The following is a 17625-nucleotide window of genomic DNA, read 5'->3' as shown; positions in this document are numbered from 1 at the left end:
CCTTAAGTACTCTTAAAGCTTTACAGCTTGCACATGTATAAAAACAAATCTGTTTGTATTGCTCTTTCATTTGATGTGCTATTTATAATAGTGAGCTGAATGAAACCCCAAAATTCATTTTGAAACACCCGGTACAGGGATAACAACATCTATAATCGACGAGCTAGGCTGTCTATTGTTTAGTGGCAGCGATACCAACACAGTATATCATCGAAGTAAAATGATTTTAAACAGCATTGAGCGTCACGAGTAATATCCTCAGTGGAATGCTTCTCTGGAAGTAAATTAATGCTATAATCCAATGGATTCATATACTGCACCAACATGATATCGTTGGCCATACACGCTGCTAACTTAAAAAAAATACACTGAGGCTATCGTTTTGGGAACAGTACTTTCAAGACGGATGCCAAAGATAGTACACGTTTCTATTCTGTCGATGCTGTCAAAATCGTAAACTAGTAAATATGCTGAACACAAATAAATAAACAAAGACACTACCGGTAGTGCGCTGTGGGCCGGAATTGTGATCAAGTTTCGGCTTGCATTTGTGAAACATAAGTTACATGTGGAACGAAATTATCTGAAGGGATTCAATTACAGTGGAAATGGTTAGTGTTACCGTAACGACAACTATCGCATATATTTCACTCAAGGAGGCAATAATTCACTAACTTTTGCTTTCCGTAGGACAGGTTGTATATAATATTATGTAAAATATAACATGAATAAAATTCACTGAACACTGTATCGATATTATATTAAACCGTACCATAGTTTTGGGAGTTTATCTAGCTGGATGGCAAAAGTGGATTTCAGAAAGCTAACCAAAATAATTGATTCGACTATGGGTTCTTGGTGAAACATTGAACATTGTATTAACGAAACAAATTATAGCCACTTTCTGTACACTTCAAATATGTTAGGAAAATTCTATATTGACCAAAATCCAGTTTCTTGTTTATTTCCTCTTCACTAATATGAATGATGTTACACTACCGTCAATAAGTTCCCTCCTATTTTACTGAACTGCACATTCCGCTGTTAAGATCACTTCTTATGCAGTATAACCGATATTTCACGACTGTGTTGTCCTCATTTCTTATTTGTTGGTTGGGATTTTCACTGGTAGTGGTACAAGAGAAAAACAAATTGTTTTGCTCAAGGCAAAATCTTCTAAATAGCCTATATTTATTGCTAAACCAATGACGGACCCTAACAGTAAAAAGAAAGCACCACAAGACGAATATATAAACTTGATTTTTCACTGTATATTAGCTGAGTTTTTATAATATCACATTTGTTTAATTTGGAAGCTTAAAATTGGATTAGGTCTATCACTTTGCAACCCAACCAAGATCCAAGGGTGCACTACAGCTCAGTCTGTCACTGTAATCTTCATTAGACAGATTTGTAGGACTGTATATAATAATGAGTAAATATTGAAATAAGCAATTCAGCTGTACTAAGAATGGTGTCCTTTGTGATATAATGAGCACAATGCTATGAATGGGTGTGTTGGATGAACTAGGAAGGTATCTTAAGTATTATCATATCCATTAGGTAGTGTCTCCTATCCAGAAAATGAGTGCACACTGCTCCTTGTTGATATGATCAAAATGCTAGTTAATGATTGATTAGGGGACCATGCCTGTGCATGGGAGGAAGGTGCTGGCAAAATATGCCCCCTCCCTGTATCAATGAATCTGAGGTGTTACCTCCCACTGAAACTAAACCTGTGTGTCAAACTTCACCTTTTGAAAGGGCTGCTGTGTCAAGAGTACATGTGTGAAATGATAAGTAGTCTGTTCATTATCGGCAATTGGAACATACTGTGGATGATTCTATCCCTCGGTGAAATAGCATATGGGTTGTGAAGGATCCCCATGTGCAGTCTGTCTCATTCAACAAGGTAATGGTTTAGCAAAGAGCTTCTTTGAGGGAACAAGGTGCAATGAGTTGCAGAATGTACTACCACATGGTAGAACAAATGATGCCTGTCATATGGGCTCCAGGATCACAGTTGGATCATTGCCACAGATGGTAGAAAAGGTTGAGAGGGCCACCCTTGCTCACAGGGATTCATTGAAGCTCACTTTCTGCAGCATTATCCCTAGAACTCAGTCTAGCTCCCTGGTCAGAAGGCTTGAACCAGAGACTTGAATGATTCTGACATGCTACGCTGTGACTTGACAGGCTTTAACTAGAGGGTTGAGAACTTTATGGTACTCTTAAATGGCTCAGGGGTGCACTATAAGTCAAAGGCTGCTAATGAGATGACTGGCTGTGGTTTTTCTGGTTCAGCAACTCCTGATCCAGACCAATTAACAATAGCTGTATGAGGCCCATAAGTATTAATTTAAAGTTCAAAGAGGTGGCCTGCATAGATGAAACAGTTGAAATCCAAGTGATCTACTGCCAATGCATTGCATCAAAGTCCCAATGTTTGAAGCAGCTGTAAAGAGGAGTGGAGCTCGTATATGTGTATATTGCAAGGATAGGCTAATGAGAAACTAAGATGTTTGTATTTGTCACAGTAGACAAAAAGCTGAAGTCCATTGAAATAGAAATTGAAGATGCTAGTGAGATCGTGTAGACAATACATAGTATCAATGGTGGCCATCAACATAAAATTGAGACCATCTATCAACCGCCAGATTCAACCTCATTTGTAAACAAAGACTTTTTTGGAAGAACCACTATTAGACAGATATGTTCTCCAATCATATGGTCACATCAGAGGAGACTTTAATCATACAACAGTTGATTGGGATACTGGTAATTACTGTTTAGTGTGTGGTGTGTTGAGGAGACATCCTGCGGAATGCATAATCAATATCACTTCAGGCAGGGGGATTATCTCCATAGTCTCAGATATTATTGAATTTAGCATATGTTAAAATTCAGGAGTAAGCAAGAAACATGTATTTTTTAGTTTTCTCCAAAAAATTCCTGCTCCGAGATACAGGCCTCCAAAGGTAGCACTGTGAACACCATTTTGAAGATGCACATTTCAGAAAAAGTTTTAAAATGCTGTATATCTGTGTAGATATTTTGTTAGAGTTTCTTTTATTTGAAAGATAATCGCTTTATGATTACAATGATATCTTTCGTTTTGAAATATCTGCCAAAGTTCTTTTACTGTTGCCTGTTGAATTATTTTATTTACATAAAAAATATTTTTTTAAAAAAATGTCGATCCAGAAGAGTTAGATTTTTTTCTGTTTATTAGCACCATGTAGTACTATATTCTCTGTAAAGGAGAGCTTCCACTTTTAAGTTGGACAGTTTTTTTTTTAATCTCTCTCTCTTTTCTTTTCTTTTCTTTTCTTTTTTTTTTTTATAACTTTCAAGGATAATGTATGTCTTCACTGAAGTTGTTTCTTACTAATTTCTTTGTTACAATGTTTATTTCTATTGTCTTTGTTGCAGTTATTTCTTATCACTTTCATTATTGCAGATATTTCTCACACTTTACTGTAGTTTCTTGGTCATGGTTGTTCATTGCAAGTTTCTGTATTGCAGTTGTTCAGTGCTAATTTGTTTACTGAAGAGACTTCTAAGATATCTGAGACCATCCAGTGAGTTCCGGGTTTTCGTGAGAAATTTGCCAGTTGACACAGTTGCAGTGTGTTTTGTGAAAAGGACGTGTCTTCTGACTGGGGCCACAGGAGAGTGAAGTGTGCTGACTATAATGCATATCTTTAAAAGAGTGATATATAAGACAATAAAAAAACAGACTTTGTTCAGGTTGGAAATAAGTGTTCTCATTTGAAGTCTCTGTTTCAAAGTGAAGATGTTTCCAGTGATGACTTTTTGGATTCTAAATGTTTTGACAGAATAACAACAGTGATAGTATCAGAACAAAGTGCAGATGATGCAGATTTTGCATCAATAGAGGAAGCATTAAATGCCCTGAATCAATTAACTACAGAGGTAGGTGTTTGTCCTGTGAAGAAACTGTGGTCAGTGAAGTCGAGACATAAGCTCTGTGCATCAAGAAAGTGCAGAGAAATTACTAAAGCTATGGATGAGTACACTACAGCAAAACTGACCACACTTTTCAAAGTAGAAATTCAATCTCCAGAAGAAAATGAATCAAAGCACTCTTGCACCTCTTGCCAAGGATTTTTTACAAATATCAATTCAGCTGTTGAATATTGTGCATCCTACAGTGAAAATATGCAAGTTTTAACTATTATTCTGGAGACATTTTCAAAGAAAACAATTTTGAATCACATTCCATCAGTATCAAAGTACATGGTAGACAAATCAAGAAATGTGGGGTTTGTAAAAGGATTCAACGGAGGCATCCGATCACACCCATCAGCTTTGACCTGTGACATAGGGTGTTGTGGTATCTGACGTCATGATGGCATGGAGTTTAGTTTATGAGTTGGTTGTGTTTGTCGATGTCATCTTGTTGTGTTACAGCATGGAGTTTAGTTTGAGTTTGTTGTGTTTGTAGATTTCGTCTTGTTGCGGTTGGTGGTGGTGGTGGTGGTGGTGGTGTGTGTGTGTGTGTGTGTGTGTGTGTGTGTGTGTGTGTGTTTTATGTTGACTATGATTGGAGAACAGAAATTGGTTTCAGTGAGTTTTACAATTGGAATTTTTTTTTGTTTATGAGATTGCGGTGTCGATTGGTGTTATTGGTTTGCTGTTTGTCGTGTGGTAAGGCATTTAATTTATTTTATGGCTTTTTTTGTTAGGTATGGATATGGCAGTGAAATTAACAGTTCACAGTTGTGGGCTGAGATGGAGGACGACATGATGTGCCTCATCAAAGTTTTGCAGAAGTTTAGACTGGTGACCAAAATAGTCAAGTGTAGTGTCTGTAAAGAGAATATGCGGTTGGCCACTGTTTTGGCATCTCGGATCAGGGACTGTTACATGTGGCGGTGCAGAGGGGATAACCTTTGGCGCTCCATTAGGTGCCGTATCTGGTTCGAGAAGTCTAGGTCGGCCATGAGAGAGAGAGTTTTGATGACTTATTATTTTTGTTATAGATCCTCCATCAGTTTTTGCAATCATGAAACTGGTATGAGTGATAGGACTGTCTTAGATTGGTTTTCTTTTTGTAGGGAAGTATGTTATGAATAGTGAAGTGCAGGGGTAAGTTGGGTGGGCCGGGGTGGTGTTCGAGGTAGATGAGTCACAGTTCGGAAAGAGAAAATACGGGAGGGGTAAGTCTCCGGTTGGTTTAGGATGTGGCGGTCCGTTATTTTGAGGTTGGATAGGCAGATGGTGTTTTCAGGGTTTTGTATGGGCATACGAAGAGGGAACTGGTGGGATTAATTGAAGAGTATATAGAGGAGGGGAGTGCAGTAGTTTCAGATGCTTTTTCGTCTTATAGGAGGTTGGGGAAGGGGGGTTATGACCATTTAGTTGTCAATCGTAGTTCAGAATACTAGAATTACGAGACTGGGGCACATACTAATACAATAGAAGGTTTTTTCTTTTTTTTGGTGGGGGGGGGGGGGGGCAGTTAAATCAATCATAGGGAGAGGGAAGAGGCGCTCTTCTAACCTGCAATCTCATTTAGATGAGTATCGCTGGCGAAAGAGCATCTCTGGGGAGCAATTCATTTTTCACATTTTTTTGATGGCTGTTAGTAAAATGTATAGGCTATATGTGGTTAGTTAAGGAGGTTTTGCATATGTGTGTGTGTGTGTATGGGGGGGGGGGTTGTTGGTAATGTTTGTGGATGTAGGTGGGTTGGGTAGGTGGAGGTTGTTTTGTGATTATGTTGTTTTTGAGTTGTAGTGTGTGATAGAGTTTTGTTTATTTTCTGATTTTTATTTGTTGGCGAATTTTTTTTTTTTTGGGGGGGGGGTTGGTAGATTGTGGGTGGGTTGGGAGTTTGTTTTGGTTGGGTTTGTGTGTGTGTGTGTGTGTGTGTGTGTGTGTGTGTGTGTGTGTGTGTGTGTTTATCGCAGGTGCAGGTGTTTGATGTTTTGGTATCGTCTTTTGTGGTTGATTTATGTACCTTAGGCAAGTGTCCGATTCCAATTTTTTGGTATCGTTTGTTGTAGTTGACCTATATAGGTCAAGGGTAGTGTCCGATTCCAATGTGTCGTCATTGCTCTTTGTTTTGGTATCGTCAGTTGTAGTTGACCTATATAGGTCAAGGGAAGTTGTTGTTTTTGTGGTATCGATAGTTGCGGTCTGATTATAATTTTTGGGTGTTGTTGGATTTTATTTTGTGGTATCGACAATTGTGGTGAGCTATGTAAATGAAGGGAAGTGTCCGATTCCTGCGGATATTGTGAGTGTAGCGGAATGTGGGAATTTTGTGTTGTTTTTATGTTATTAATTTGGTGTAGTTTGTGGTCATGGTCTGTGTCTGTATGTGTTTATATTTAGTTTTGTCCCTGCACAAAAATCCCCAATTTCCTGTGCTGATCCCGTTAGTTTGATTATATTTTTGGAGGGAACGTGTTTCTTGTTTTTATATGTGCTTTCGTGTTTGTTGTTGTGTTTAAGTAATGATGTCATAGGCTCCATATTGGAGACGATGAGAATGATTACTTCCGCCGGAAAGGGAGGACTGTCTTTACGGACAGTTAGCCTGGAAGACGTAGCATATATCTCTGCAGAAATAACATATGCAACATGGGAGGAAAATAAACTAATTAAGAAAACTGTTGCCTTTGACAGTTTCATTGATGAACTTGGTGAATGGTCAGTGAAAGCAGTAACACACCAGCATCTGAAGAAATTGCAACAACAACACATTGCAGAAGTGAAAAGGTGTGTACAGGCTAAAGAACTGTGTTTATTGCTTCACTGTGATGTTGCTGAGAACTGGTCTGTAATTCTTCCAGAAGAAGTACAATGGTAACATTGGAGTAATGACCAGGTTTCAGTTTTTACAGGAGGGTCATATTTTCAAAACAAGACCACAAGTGTTGTAGTTGTAAGTGATGGCACAGGACATGACTCAGCACATGCTTTGCTAGCAATGCACAGAATTCTTGACCTGCAAACAGGGACAGAGAAGATCATCATCATTTCTGATGGTGCTCCTAGTCATTTTAAAAATCAGTACCAGTTGTTTGAATTGAGTAAGTTGCTTGTGCCAATTGACTGGGTATACAGTGCTACTGGTCCCAGAAAGGGGCCTTGTGATGGTGTAGGAGGCCTGTTGAAGCACCATGCTATAAAACTTAATCTTTGCAGACCAAATACAGCTGCAATTCAGACTGCTGAGGATTTTACGAGAGTTGTGAAATCTTACACATCTACAGCCCTCATTCTTTTGTTCAAAGAGGAAATTGAAGAATTCCATGAGCAGAAAAAATAAGAATTGTCCAAACAAACTACTCCCGTGAAAGGAATGCAGAAGACACATTTTTGGACTCAAAGTGGAGGGCTAACACATACTGCATGCACTTTAAAGAGCAAGAAAGAAGAAATTTTGTTCGTGCATCCAACACATCAGGAACAGCAGGATAATGTTGAGATTCACAACCAGAGAAGGGGGATGTTTGTGGTGTGTGTGTATGACTATAACTGATGAATTGCAGAGATTATAGACACTAGTTATGAGTTCAACGAAACTGTAGTGAACTTCATGCTTCCACATGGACCAGCTGCTGGATACAGGATTCCAGGTGAAGGACAGCAACAATACCATCAGTGCTCACTTCGTGTTCACAATGTTTTGAAGATTGTAAGTGCACCAGTTCCTATTGGTTCAACAGGAAGGCATCACTCTATATCAAAAGAAGATACTAAAGCAGTGGAACACATTTTTAGTTCATTGACTGGCTAATTTAAGTACAAAACAGAATGCACAGAAGTTGTATAAATTGAAACCTTTAAATTTTCGGATTTTTCATATACATTTTGGAACCATTTAAAAATAAAGCTAGATTTTGATCTTTATAAGCTTGTTATGTGATAATGTGGTAATAAAACAGGTTTTTTGTATGGCAAAAATTTCAATAGTTTATAAAACCTGTCCAACCTAAAAGTGGAAGCTATCCTTTTAAGGGAATGTAGAACTATATGGCACTAATCAACAGAAAAAAATCAAAATTTTATGGATTGGCATTTTTGAAAAAAAGAATTTTTTTGCATAAATTATAAAAAAAACATTCACTATGCTATAGTAAAAGAACTTTGACAGATAAGTCCAAATGGAAGATTTCTTTGTAATCATAAAGCAGCTATTTTTCAAATAAAAGAAAGCCCAGCAAAATATCTAGAACTGTTCCCGAGATACTGCATTTTCCAGAATTCGCATCTTCAAAATGATATGCACAATGTCATCTTTGGAGGGCTGTATCTTGGAGCAGAAATTTTTTTGGTGTAAACAAAAAAATACTTGTTGCTCCTTCATTTTAACATGTGCTAAATTCAATAACATCTGAGACTATGAAGATAAGATTTTTACCTAGCCTTCCTGAATTGATATGGACTATGCCGAAACAATACCAATTGCTCACTCTGAAAAGTATCACTCAGAAGCGCACTATGATGACAGTGTGTTAGATAGGACTACTGGTAATAAATATATCTGACTGATGTGATGCTTTCTGTGCATAAGCTTGTATCACAGTCTGTAGAAAGATTAACTTGTTCAGTAAACTAAATACAGAGGCAGTAGTTTCATATCTGAAGGATGAATTTGAAACATTTAGCTCTAAGCAAGATCATTTAGAGGACCAGTGATTTTATTTTAAACAGCTGACCGAACACTGTTTTTTTAATATATAATTTTTTGAATACTTTGAGAGGTGGTAGTACTCATCGAAACAAGAAAAGTAAGTCCAGTGAACATGGGTCTGGAAATGCATACTTTTTTAGATAAGTCCAGTGAGTGTGGTTCCAGAAATGTATACTTTCTGCAATAAACATGTGCTTATGGGAGGTATTCAACTTTGCATCCATTTATGACAATGCACCTCTCTGCCCTCCGGTGTAAGGAATGAAATACCCTTTAAAGTATACGTGGCACGCGTTGAAGACCTGAGCCTGAAGTGCCCGCACATTGTTGATTGGCGTGGTATAGGCCAATTCCTTCAAGTGTCCCTGTAACCAAAAGTCTAGGGGATTGAGGTCTAGGAAATGAGCAGGCCAAGGTGTTCCCCCAACCCGCACCCCCTGTGACCAATCCAACGGTCTTGAAATGTCTGCGCCGAATGTTCACGCACATTGCAATGAAAGTGTGCTGATGTGCCATCATGCATGAACCACATTTGTGTTCGTTGCAGCAATGGCACAGCTCCCAGCAAGGTAGGCAATATATTAATGAGAATGTTCAGATAATGCATCCCAATTAACCTTTGTGGTACCATGATGACCCTATTAATCTGTCGACAAGTACAACTGCCGATACATTGATTGAAAATCAATGTTGCTGTCCTCTTCCCTGAATTCATAACACCGTTTCTTGTGAACCCTGCCTCACTGCTAAAAAAAGTCCTTGATACGAACAATGGATCTGCAGCACATTTCTACAACAGCCGTTGACAGAATCACTGCCTGCCATGATGATCCTGTGACCTTATGGTTTGAATGCACTGTAGATGATATGGGTACAGCAGTTGTTCATGAAGTAGCTCCCCTCCTAGATAAGAGAGTGAGACAATCCTTCTGCTGCTACTAATTGTCGCACATTGGTCTCAGGGGTTTCTTCCACTGAGCGTAGAACACGCTCCATCGTATCAGGTATACAGACTGTGTGGGATCTTCTACCGTCACTCTCCCAAGGTACAAGGATACCTGTGTCCCTCAGACACTGGAAATGTCTGCTAAACAGCTTACCAGAGGGCACTCTGCACTGTGGGTGTTTTTCAGTGTAGAGGACACTGGCTCCCAGGCTATGTCCATTTGCTAAACCCTAGCAGAATATCACATCCGCCATTTCACTTGCAGAGTAGTAGGCTTCCATTGCTAACAAGTGATGGAGGAGAGAAAATGTAAATGTACTGCACCATTTTTATGTACAAACAGCACAATAGTAAACATATAAGTGAATCCACATTTGGAAGAAGGTAAAACACCATGACACGTACCCAGGGTTTGACAGTACTGCACAACAAGACACAAACATGACAAAAACTAACATAGCCTACAACATGACTCAAACCACACTACTGACTGCAGACCACATAGTGGTAGGTAGAGTACTGTGAGTAAGACATCATAGTACCCTGCTGACATGTAGGTCCCTAGACAGTCATGGGAGACACAGAAATTGAGAGTAGTAAAGCAAAAAACAATTACACAGTTCTGATTTCAGTATTCCTTTACAATATTCGCATTATGTGATATTATTAGTGATGTGCGTGCATCAATCAGTTGTGCTAAGAAATTCACCTATGGAGTTGAAGGAGTTGACCACCAATGAATCCTTTAGAGTCTTCTGAGATAGAACTTTATTATTAGTTAAACTTTTTATGGCTGCTAGCATGTTATTGAAAATTTGAAAATGTGTATTGCTGAATAATGGACACCTTTCTGAAACAAAGTAAGTGACTTTAAATCTTTGTGAACATCATTCTTATTTCTATTATTGATTCCATAAATTGAGCTATTAGTTTGAGAAAAAAAGGACATTTTTAATGACAAATTTCACTAAGGAATAAAATACATTGGGAAGCAGTAGTCAGTATCTCGAGTTCCTTAAACAGTCCTCTGCAGGTTGTTTGTGAGTTCACACAACAAATAATTCATATTGCTTGCTTTTGGGATCAGAAAACTTTAGTATACAAAATTAGCAGCTGAGTTAAGGTCCCCACCCCCGTTTAACCTTGATATATTGTAAGTCCCTCAAACAACATTAGACTAGGAAATAAGACACTAAAAGTTGTAGATGAAAAGTGACAATGTGCAAGACATAAAATACAAAACTGCAGAAACAACAAAAGCATTTCTGAAAAAGATAAATATTTTAAAATCTAATATGAATTTAACTAGCTTTTGCTATTATTTGAAGATAGTTACCATTACTGTATTTTTTTTTAAAAAAAGCTGCAAACTAGTATCTTGCATTATTAAGAGAAAATTCTTTATTTTCAATAACCTACAGCTTCTCTATATATACAACACGGGATTGTTCACCTACTAATTATATTGTGGTGCTATGGTTGTACCAATTACTCTTCAAGAATAGAGGACATTTGATGGTATATTATGATAGGGTACATCTCTTGAACTTGGTTTCATGGATTAGATTAAGTTTTTGTTCCATAGACCCAAAAAATGAGATGATTCGTGTGAGTATGGAACAAATTAGAAAGTATAAAATAAAAAAAAAAAAATAAAACATCAGAATATAATACTCACTACCCTGATCATTTGCCATGAGATTGTCAAAATAGGTGAATACATTACAGTAAACCAGACGTGCTAATATTTACAGAATTTACACTCTTATCAGAATGAAACATAGTTAAGTCCTTGTAATAAATTTATCATTCACTAATACCTAATCTTGACTGTTGTGACCAAGTGTTGTCGAAACTGAAATCTAACAGGCATTTTTACTTAAGCTAGTCCATGTTAAGACATTCATCTATAGAGTAGAAGGAGTTGTCTATCAAAAAGTCTTTCAAACTCTGTTTAAACTGTTCTTTATCTGAAACCAAGTTTTTTATGGTTGCTGGCAATTTATTCAAAATGTGTGTTCCGAAATATTGGACCCTTTTCTGGACCATGGTAAGTGAGTTTAGGTCTTTATGTAGAGTGTTCTTATTCCTAGTATTGACACTATACATTGAGCTTTGGTTGGAAACAGAGAGATATATTACTTGCAACAAAATTCATTAAGGAATAAATATACTGAGAAGCAGTGGTTATAATGTAAAGTTCTTTGAACATGTTTCTACACAATGTTCTTGAATTTACACCACAAATGAGTCATATTACATGCTTTTGCATGCTAAAAGCTTTAGCTCAGTGTGATGAGTCCCAAAATACAGTGCTAACAGCATTTTCCAGGACGAAATACAAATTAATGTAAAAGAGGTATATGTCATACTGGAGTTATATAACAATTCTTGCTTAAAATGAACACCAACATTATATACATTTAAATGTAGTTGAAACAGTCCTTGCTTGACAATTGTTTCTACTGTCCTCTGTCTCTGAACCTGTGAAACAGCACTATAAGTAAGCCAGATGTATCAAGTATTGTTACTTGTATAATTATGTGTTAAATGTGTTGCTTTATCCTATTATTTACTCTCATTTTGTTGATCATGTAGTCTCAGTATGTACTGTAATTATAAATTACTTACGTTAACCTGGCTTGTTGTATATCATATTTGCAAACAGTGCCCTAAAAATGATTTGCTGCAACAAACAATAAATAAATAGTTTATAGAATGAGTGGCTAATGAGATATTCTTTTCATTTCGATTTGAATTTCTGAAAAAATTCCATTTTCCTGTCCTATATTATATCCAAGGGCAATTTTTTTTTAAAAAAAGATAATTAGATTCTGGCATACAGAATCTCAAGTCTCCTATTGACTGAATCTACATAGATACAGAACAGTTAAAGACTGGCTTAATTGTCAACTTCCATCCAAGAGTTATAAATTTGTTGAAGTTCAGCAAAATAAATAAACAAATAAACAAGAAAATAAATAACTATTAAAGGAGGCAAGAATTTCCCAGCCTACAGATACAGAACTTTGTACCTTATTTTCTAGTTTATGCGTTATTGTCAGTTTGTTCTTTGTAGTTTGCCTTCAGTTGTGTTTTTCTTACAGGAGACTGCCCCTGAACAACATACTAGTTCTGCCTGTGATGGGGTTACCGTCAAACAGGAGCCAGTAAGTATTATTAATATGAACTATTATGTTGTTTGTTATAATTTGGGGAGTATCTCAAAAATAACAGTTGGAAAACAGCAGCTCCTTTATCAAGAAAGGAGGAAGAATAAATTATCTGCCATCTTAAGATCTTTTGTCCTGTGAGCCAACATCATTGCATCTCATTTTTTTGTAATGAGATGATAAAAATCTGACTGTTTTTTGTTGTGATTCACCGATCTTTCAAGGTGCCGCCGCGCAGTCACGTGCATCCTTTACATGCGGCGCTGTCTGCCAGCCATGCAGCAGCAGCGCCACTTAAGTGGCCAGCCAGCCAGTGGCCGCTAGACTTGGACTCAATTATGATTTGACTGTTATAGTGTACACATGTCTTACTCCGTTTACTTGATCTGTGACTTTCATGTATTGCGTATTCCTTGAAATATATTTGTTGAACTTGAAGTTATAATATTTTTATGTGTTGTTATTTTAAGTCTGAAAGCCATAAATATGTGCCTATACTTTTGGAATAATGGCCCTTTAAAGTGCCTCATTTAAGATGTGGATTCAACACGGCTACATTTTGTGGGCAATCAACATTTGACAGTTTTTGCATTATTGTGCTTGCTTGGTGTGTTGTTTAGATAATGTTTGCACCTCTTTTTTCTGATTTCTCCATTCTCTTGTTTTGTCAAATTGTGACAAAACTAATATGTTTCATAAATTCCCTCCCCAGAAAAATTTGACAAACATGAAAGAGTCAGAGCTGCCTTATTCAGAAGTTTTGAAAGTCTTAATCCACTATAATTAATTTATTTATGATGTATGTGTTCTGTAGAACCATGTATGTGGGCAAGTTGCTTGTGTCTGGAACAACTGTTAAAAACAGAAAAAAGTGTAGTGATGGTAGTACTCGTACAAACAAAGAAACAACTGTATTGAATGTGGTTCTGGAAATACATACTTTGTGAGATCTGATCACTTGTTTGAAGGAATGCCTCCATGGGATGACTCTTTGTAACAGTGCATCCTTTTTCCCTCCAGCATTAGAAATCGCAATTTCTTTGAAGCTGACCTGATTGTTGGTGTGCATGCTGGCCCATATTGAAGACACTGTACTGTAGGCTTATTGTTGTTGGCTGGAATGTTACTGAATAATGATTGCAAGGAAAACAAGGAGATCAAGTCTGGAGGTGTGGGGGGGGGGGGGGGGGGTGGGGGGGGCGCTCCCTGACCAGTCCAGCAGTCCCGAAACTTCAGCAACAGATGTTCAAATGCACTGCTGCAAAAATGTACTGGTGAACCCTTTGCATGAACCACACCTGTAGGCTTTGCCTATGTGGCACATACTCCAGTAGAGTAGATAATACATTAATAAGAAAATCTGTGTAACACTACCCATTTAATCTCTGTAGCACATAAGCCCAAATAATTTATTTACAATAAAAAATTGTTCGTGGATTGTGAAATAATATTTATTTCATCTTTCTGCGCTTACTTGCACATTTTTATCAACCCATTCAGGATGATTATGAGAATTCAAACTGCCTGAAATACTCCTTTTGACCCCTCTCAGAGCTTCTGTGGTGTTAAATCACACTTGCAACCACCATCAGAACTCATTAACTCACAGCTAAGTATGGTGCGTGAGACAAATTGCATGACATACTGCTCTGCAGAGGTAATCAAGAGCATTTATTCCCCCACGGGGCTTGCCACTCTGGCGGATTCGTGCTTGGCTACCATAGGGCCCCAGCCTTTACAGCACTTTTTCCCTTCCGTGCTGCATGTCTATCCTCTTGCTATTCTTTTTCCACTCCCTTGGGGTATTATTGGGAATGTTGTGCATTCTGTCGCTGACCTGCAAACAGTCTCAACTTTCTTTTTAGCTCTCATTTCCTTTCTTTGTTTCCCCTCTCCTCTCATTCCTCCACTTCGGCATTTGAGGATCCTCTTTTTTCTTCTTCCTCCCTGTGCCCTCATGAAGCGTCTAACGCGTAGAAGGTGACCGGGTAACGTGTAATTCCCAGCCCCGGGTCGACAGGTAGGGTTCGCATGTACCGCCTGGTACAGGCCAGGCCCAGGGAGGGGTGATTGTCTCAGTTGCTACCTTCCCAGATTGCCTATTGGTCCCTCTGTCAGGTGTTCCGGAGGCGTGACCTGAGGTGTGTGCCCCCTTGTGAAGGGGGCCCCAGTTGGAAGGAGCGGGCCATCAGAGACACTGGCAGTCATGGGGGATTTCCTCACGATGAGTCACTCATCCTCTCCATTGATGTCAACAAAACATAAACATAATGAGGCTACTGATTTGAAGACTCTTCCTGCTGCACCGCTGTTCCTTGTGGTTTCACATTCTGACTACAGTCAGTCCTTTGCCACTGTCAATCCGTTTATTCATGTTTCTGCACTTTGTGAAGCCCATGTTAACCTTGGTCTTCATTTGCTTCCTAAGGACACTACTCCAGCCTCGGTCTAACGCCTTCAGTTTCACGACCTTCGCATGGAACTTAGCGCTAGTACCTTTGTATACATTCATGGCTCTTGGACTGACCGTGGGGTCTGGTGTGGCTTCATCATTGGCACCCGTGTCTTTCGATATCAGCTTCCGGACCACTCCTCAGTATTCACAGCCGAGCTCTTCGCCTTGTATCAGGCCATGGAGTACATCCGGTGACACAGCCTTCCCAATTGTGTCCCCTGCTCAGACTCACTCAGTGCCCTCAGGTCTATGTGCGCTGTACACTGCTCATCCCTTAGTGCAGCGGGTACAGGAAAACTGTCACTTGCTAACTCTTGGTGGAGCCAATGTCATGTTTCTGTGGGTCCCTGGTCATGTTGGTCTGCCAAGAAACGAAGCTGCTGACACTGCTGCCAAGGCTGCAGTCCTCATACCTCAGCCTGCGAGTACCTCTATTCCCTCCGATTATCTCTGCATTGCCGTCTGTCAGGAGGTGATGTCAATGGTGCTCCCTTCACGGGAATAAGCTTCGTCTTATTAAGCCTCTCCTGGCACCTTGGATGACCTCCTCTCTGCACTCCCACTGGGAGGAGATTATTTTAATTCAGCTGCATATTGGGCATTGCCTTTTTAGCCATCGTCATTTGCTCAGTGGCGCTGCCCCACCACTTTGTATGCATCACTCCCAAATTTTAACTGTCCACCACTAGCTGCTGGAATGCCCCTTTCTTATCAATTTACATTCAATCTTGGGTTTGCCATCTGATTTATCAGCTGTTTTAGCGAATGACGCGTGGGCTGTCACCAGTGTTTTACTTTTTATCCACCGAATCAATATGGCGAAGGCCATTTAATTTTTAGTTTTGGATCTCCATTTTTGTCTGGTGTTCCTTTAGCCCTTTTTCCACGTGCCTTGTGTAGCTGTCTCTTATTCTGTCCATTTGGACTGACTTATAGTAATTTCCATCATCTGTGTGTTTGTGTTCTATAGTTTTGACTTGGGCGCATATGACCTCAGTTGTTTTTCGTGCCTAAAACAAAACAAAACAAGAAACATTTATTGGTGGATCCACTTTAATTTTCTACACTGGCATACTGGGTTCCTGGTGATGTTTCTCATTAGACATGGTTCAATTTCTGATTATTACAAAGTCAATAATTAAAATTCCTGCTGTCATCCTAACTACTCTCTGGAAGATTCTGAGATGTGACCACTGGACTGGAATATACAAACTGCTAACGCTCCAGTACACCCCTCCAGCTGGCTCTTCAGAACTTCTGGAAAAATCTCAAGAACTTCAAAACAGTAGTACAGTAGACACACTCAAAAATTTCCATGGAAGCGAATGAAATTTATTTTCTCCAATTAAACCTCGCTGGGTCTGCTATGCGCAGTGAACTCTTATTTCCAGCCAGCTAATGGCTCCAAGTTGCATTATAAAGTGCCTCTTGCTATAGAGTATTTGCACTCTCTCCCAACATCAACAGTCACCTAGAATAACTTCAAAGAAACCAAAAGAAAACTGCCCAATAATTCCAGATTGTACTCTTTCTGTATATGAAAAATAGCTTTCTTGGTAAAAAATGGTCAATGACTTCTGACTTCAGAACAGGAACTCCACGCTACAGAGCCTACAGCTTGCACCTCAACCCTGTGGGGGCTGCCAGTAGATGAATTAGTGAACTTCCAAACTCTCCCCAAAATTGTTATAGCATTAAGGCCTTTCAGTTGATCAGAATCAGGAGCTGTAATATAGGTTTTTTCATTGGCCATTTCCAGTTTCCACTAATAGAAATTTCAGGCTGGACCTTCAGAAGTTCCTGTCAAGAGGATGTTAGAAAGCATTGGCCTTCAGGTGAACCGCAAACCTATAAACCAGCTGTGTGGTCTCTGGCCGTAACTGTTGTGACAGTGCCACAACATTTAACAGTGCCGCCACGACAGTACATGCAAACGGTGATAGAGGCACTCCGCAACTCGGCTGAGGGCGGGAGCGCCACCTAGCTACGAACGGCACCGGCCGCATGTCACGGCACGGCAGTCGAATAAGAGATACTGAGTTGTTATCATGTAATGAGCTATTGTTTCTAAGTGAGTGTGTTTGAATATCCACGCAATTATTGGTGATTAAAGGTTATAACAGTAACTATTTAGGAGGATTGGGGAAAAACCAACCCATCGCCTGCAGACTGGAGAAAATCTCCTTCACGCAGATAGTGACTCTGGTGGACGCAGTAGCCACCTGATGAGCACACAGCTTTTGCGAGAGTTGCTTATAGAAGTACAGTCTGCCGTGGTGATCTTGTGACCCAGTGGCCTGGCAGCATTGAAGATGGTACACATACAGAAATTGTACACAAAGTACCATGCAGATGAGGGAATGTCTCGTGTGTTCTGTTT

The 17625-nt window shown here is 39.1% G+C and overlaps 1 protein-coding gene across 5 annotated transcripts in view; it reads left to right on the top strand.

Moving 5' to 3' along the window:
- The first annotated feature begins 414 nt into the window (after nt 1-414).
- The window catches only part of LOC126425291 (zinc finger protein 501-like), a 438372-nt gene continuing 421161 nt past the window's right edge, over nt 415-17625 (top strand). For all 5 annotated transcript variants that reach the window (XM_050088262.1, XM_050088264.1, XM_050088263.1 and 2 more), the window contains exons 1-2: nt 415-611; nt 12725-12787. In XM_050088262.1, the coding sequence (XP_049944219.1) occupies nt 609-611; nt 12725-12787 (66 nt within the window). In that variant the 5' untranslated portion in view covers nt 415-608. The remainder of the gene's footprint in view (nt 612-12724; nt 12788-17625) is intronic.

Source organism: Schistocerca serialis, chromosome 10 (assembly GCF_023864345.2).
Source record: "Schistocerca serialis cubense isolate TAMUIC-IGC-003099 chromosome 10, iqSchSeri2.2, whole genome shotgun sequence".
Classification (NCBI taxonomy): Eukaryota; Metazoa; Arthropoda; class Insecta; order Orthoptera; family Acrididae; genus Schistocerca; species Schistocerca serialis.
This window is presented reverse-complemented; position numbering and strand designations above follow the sequence as displayed.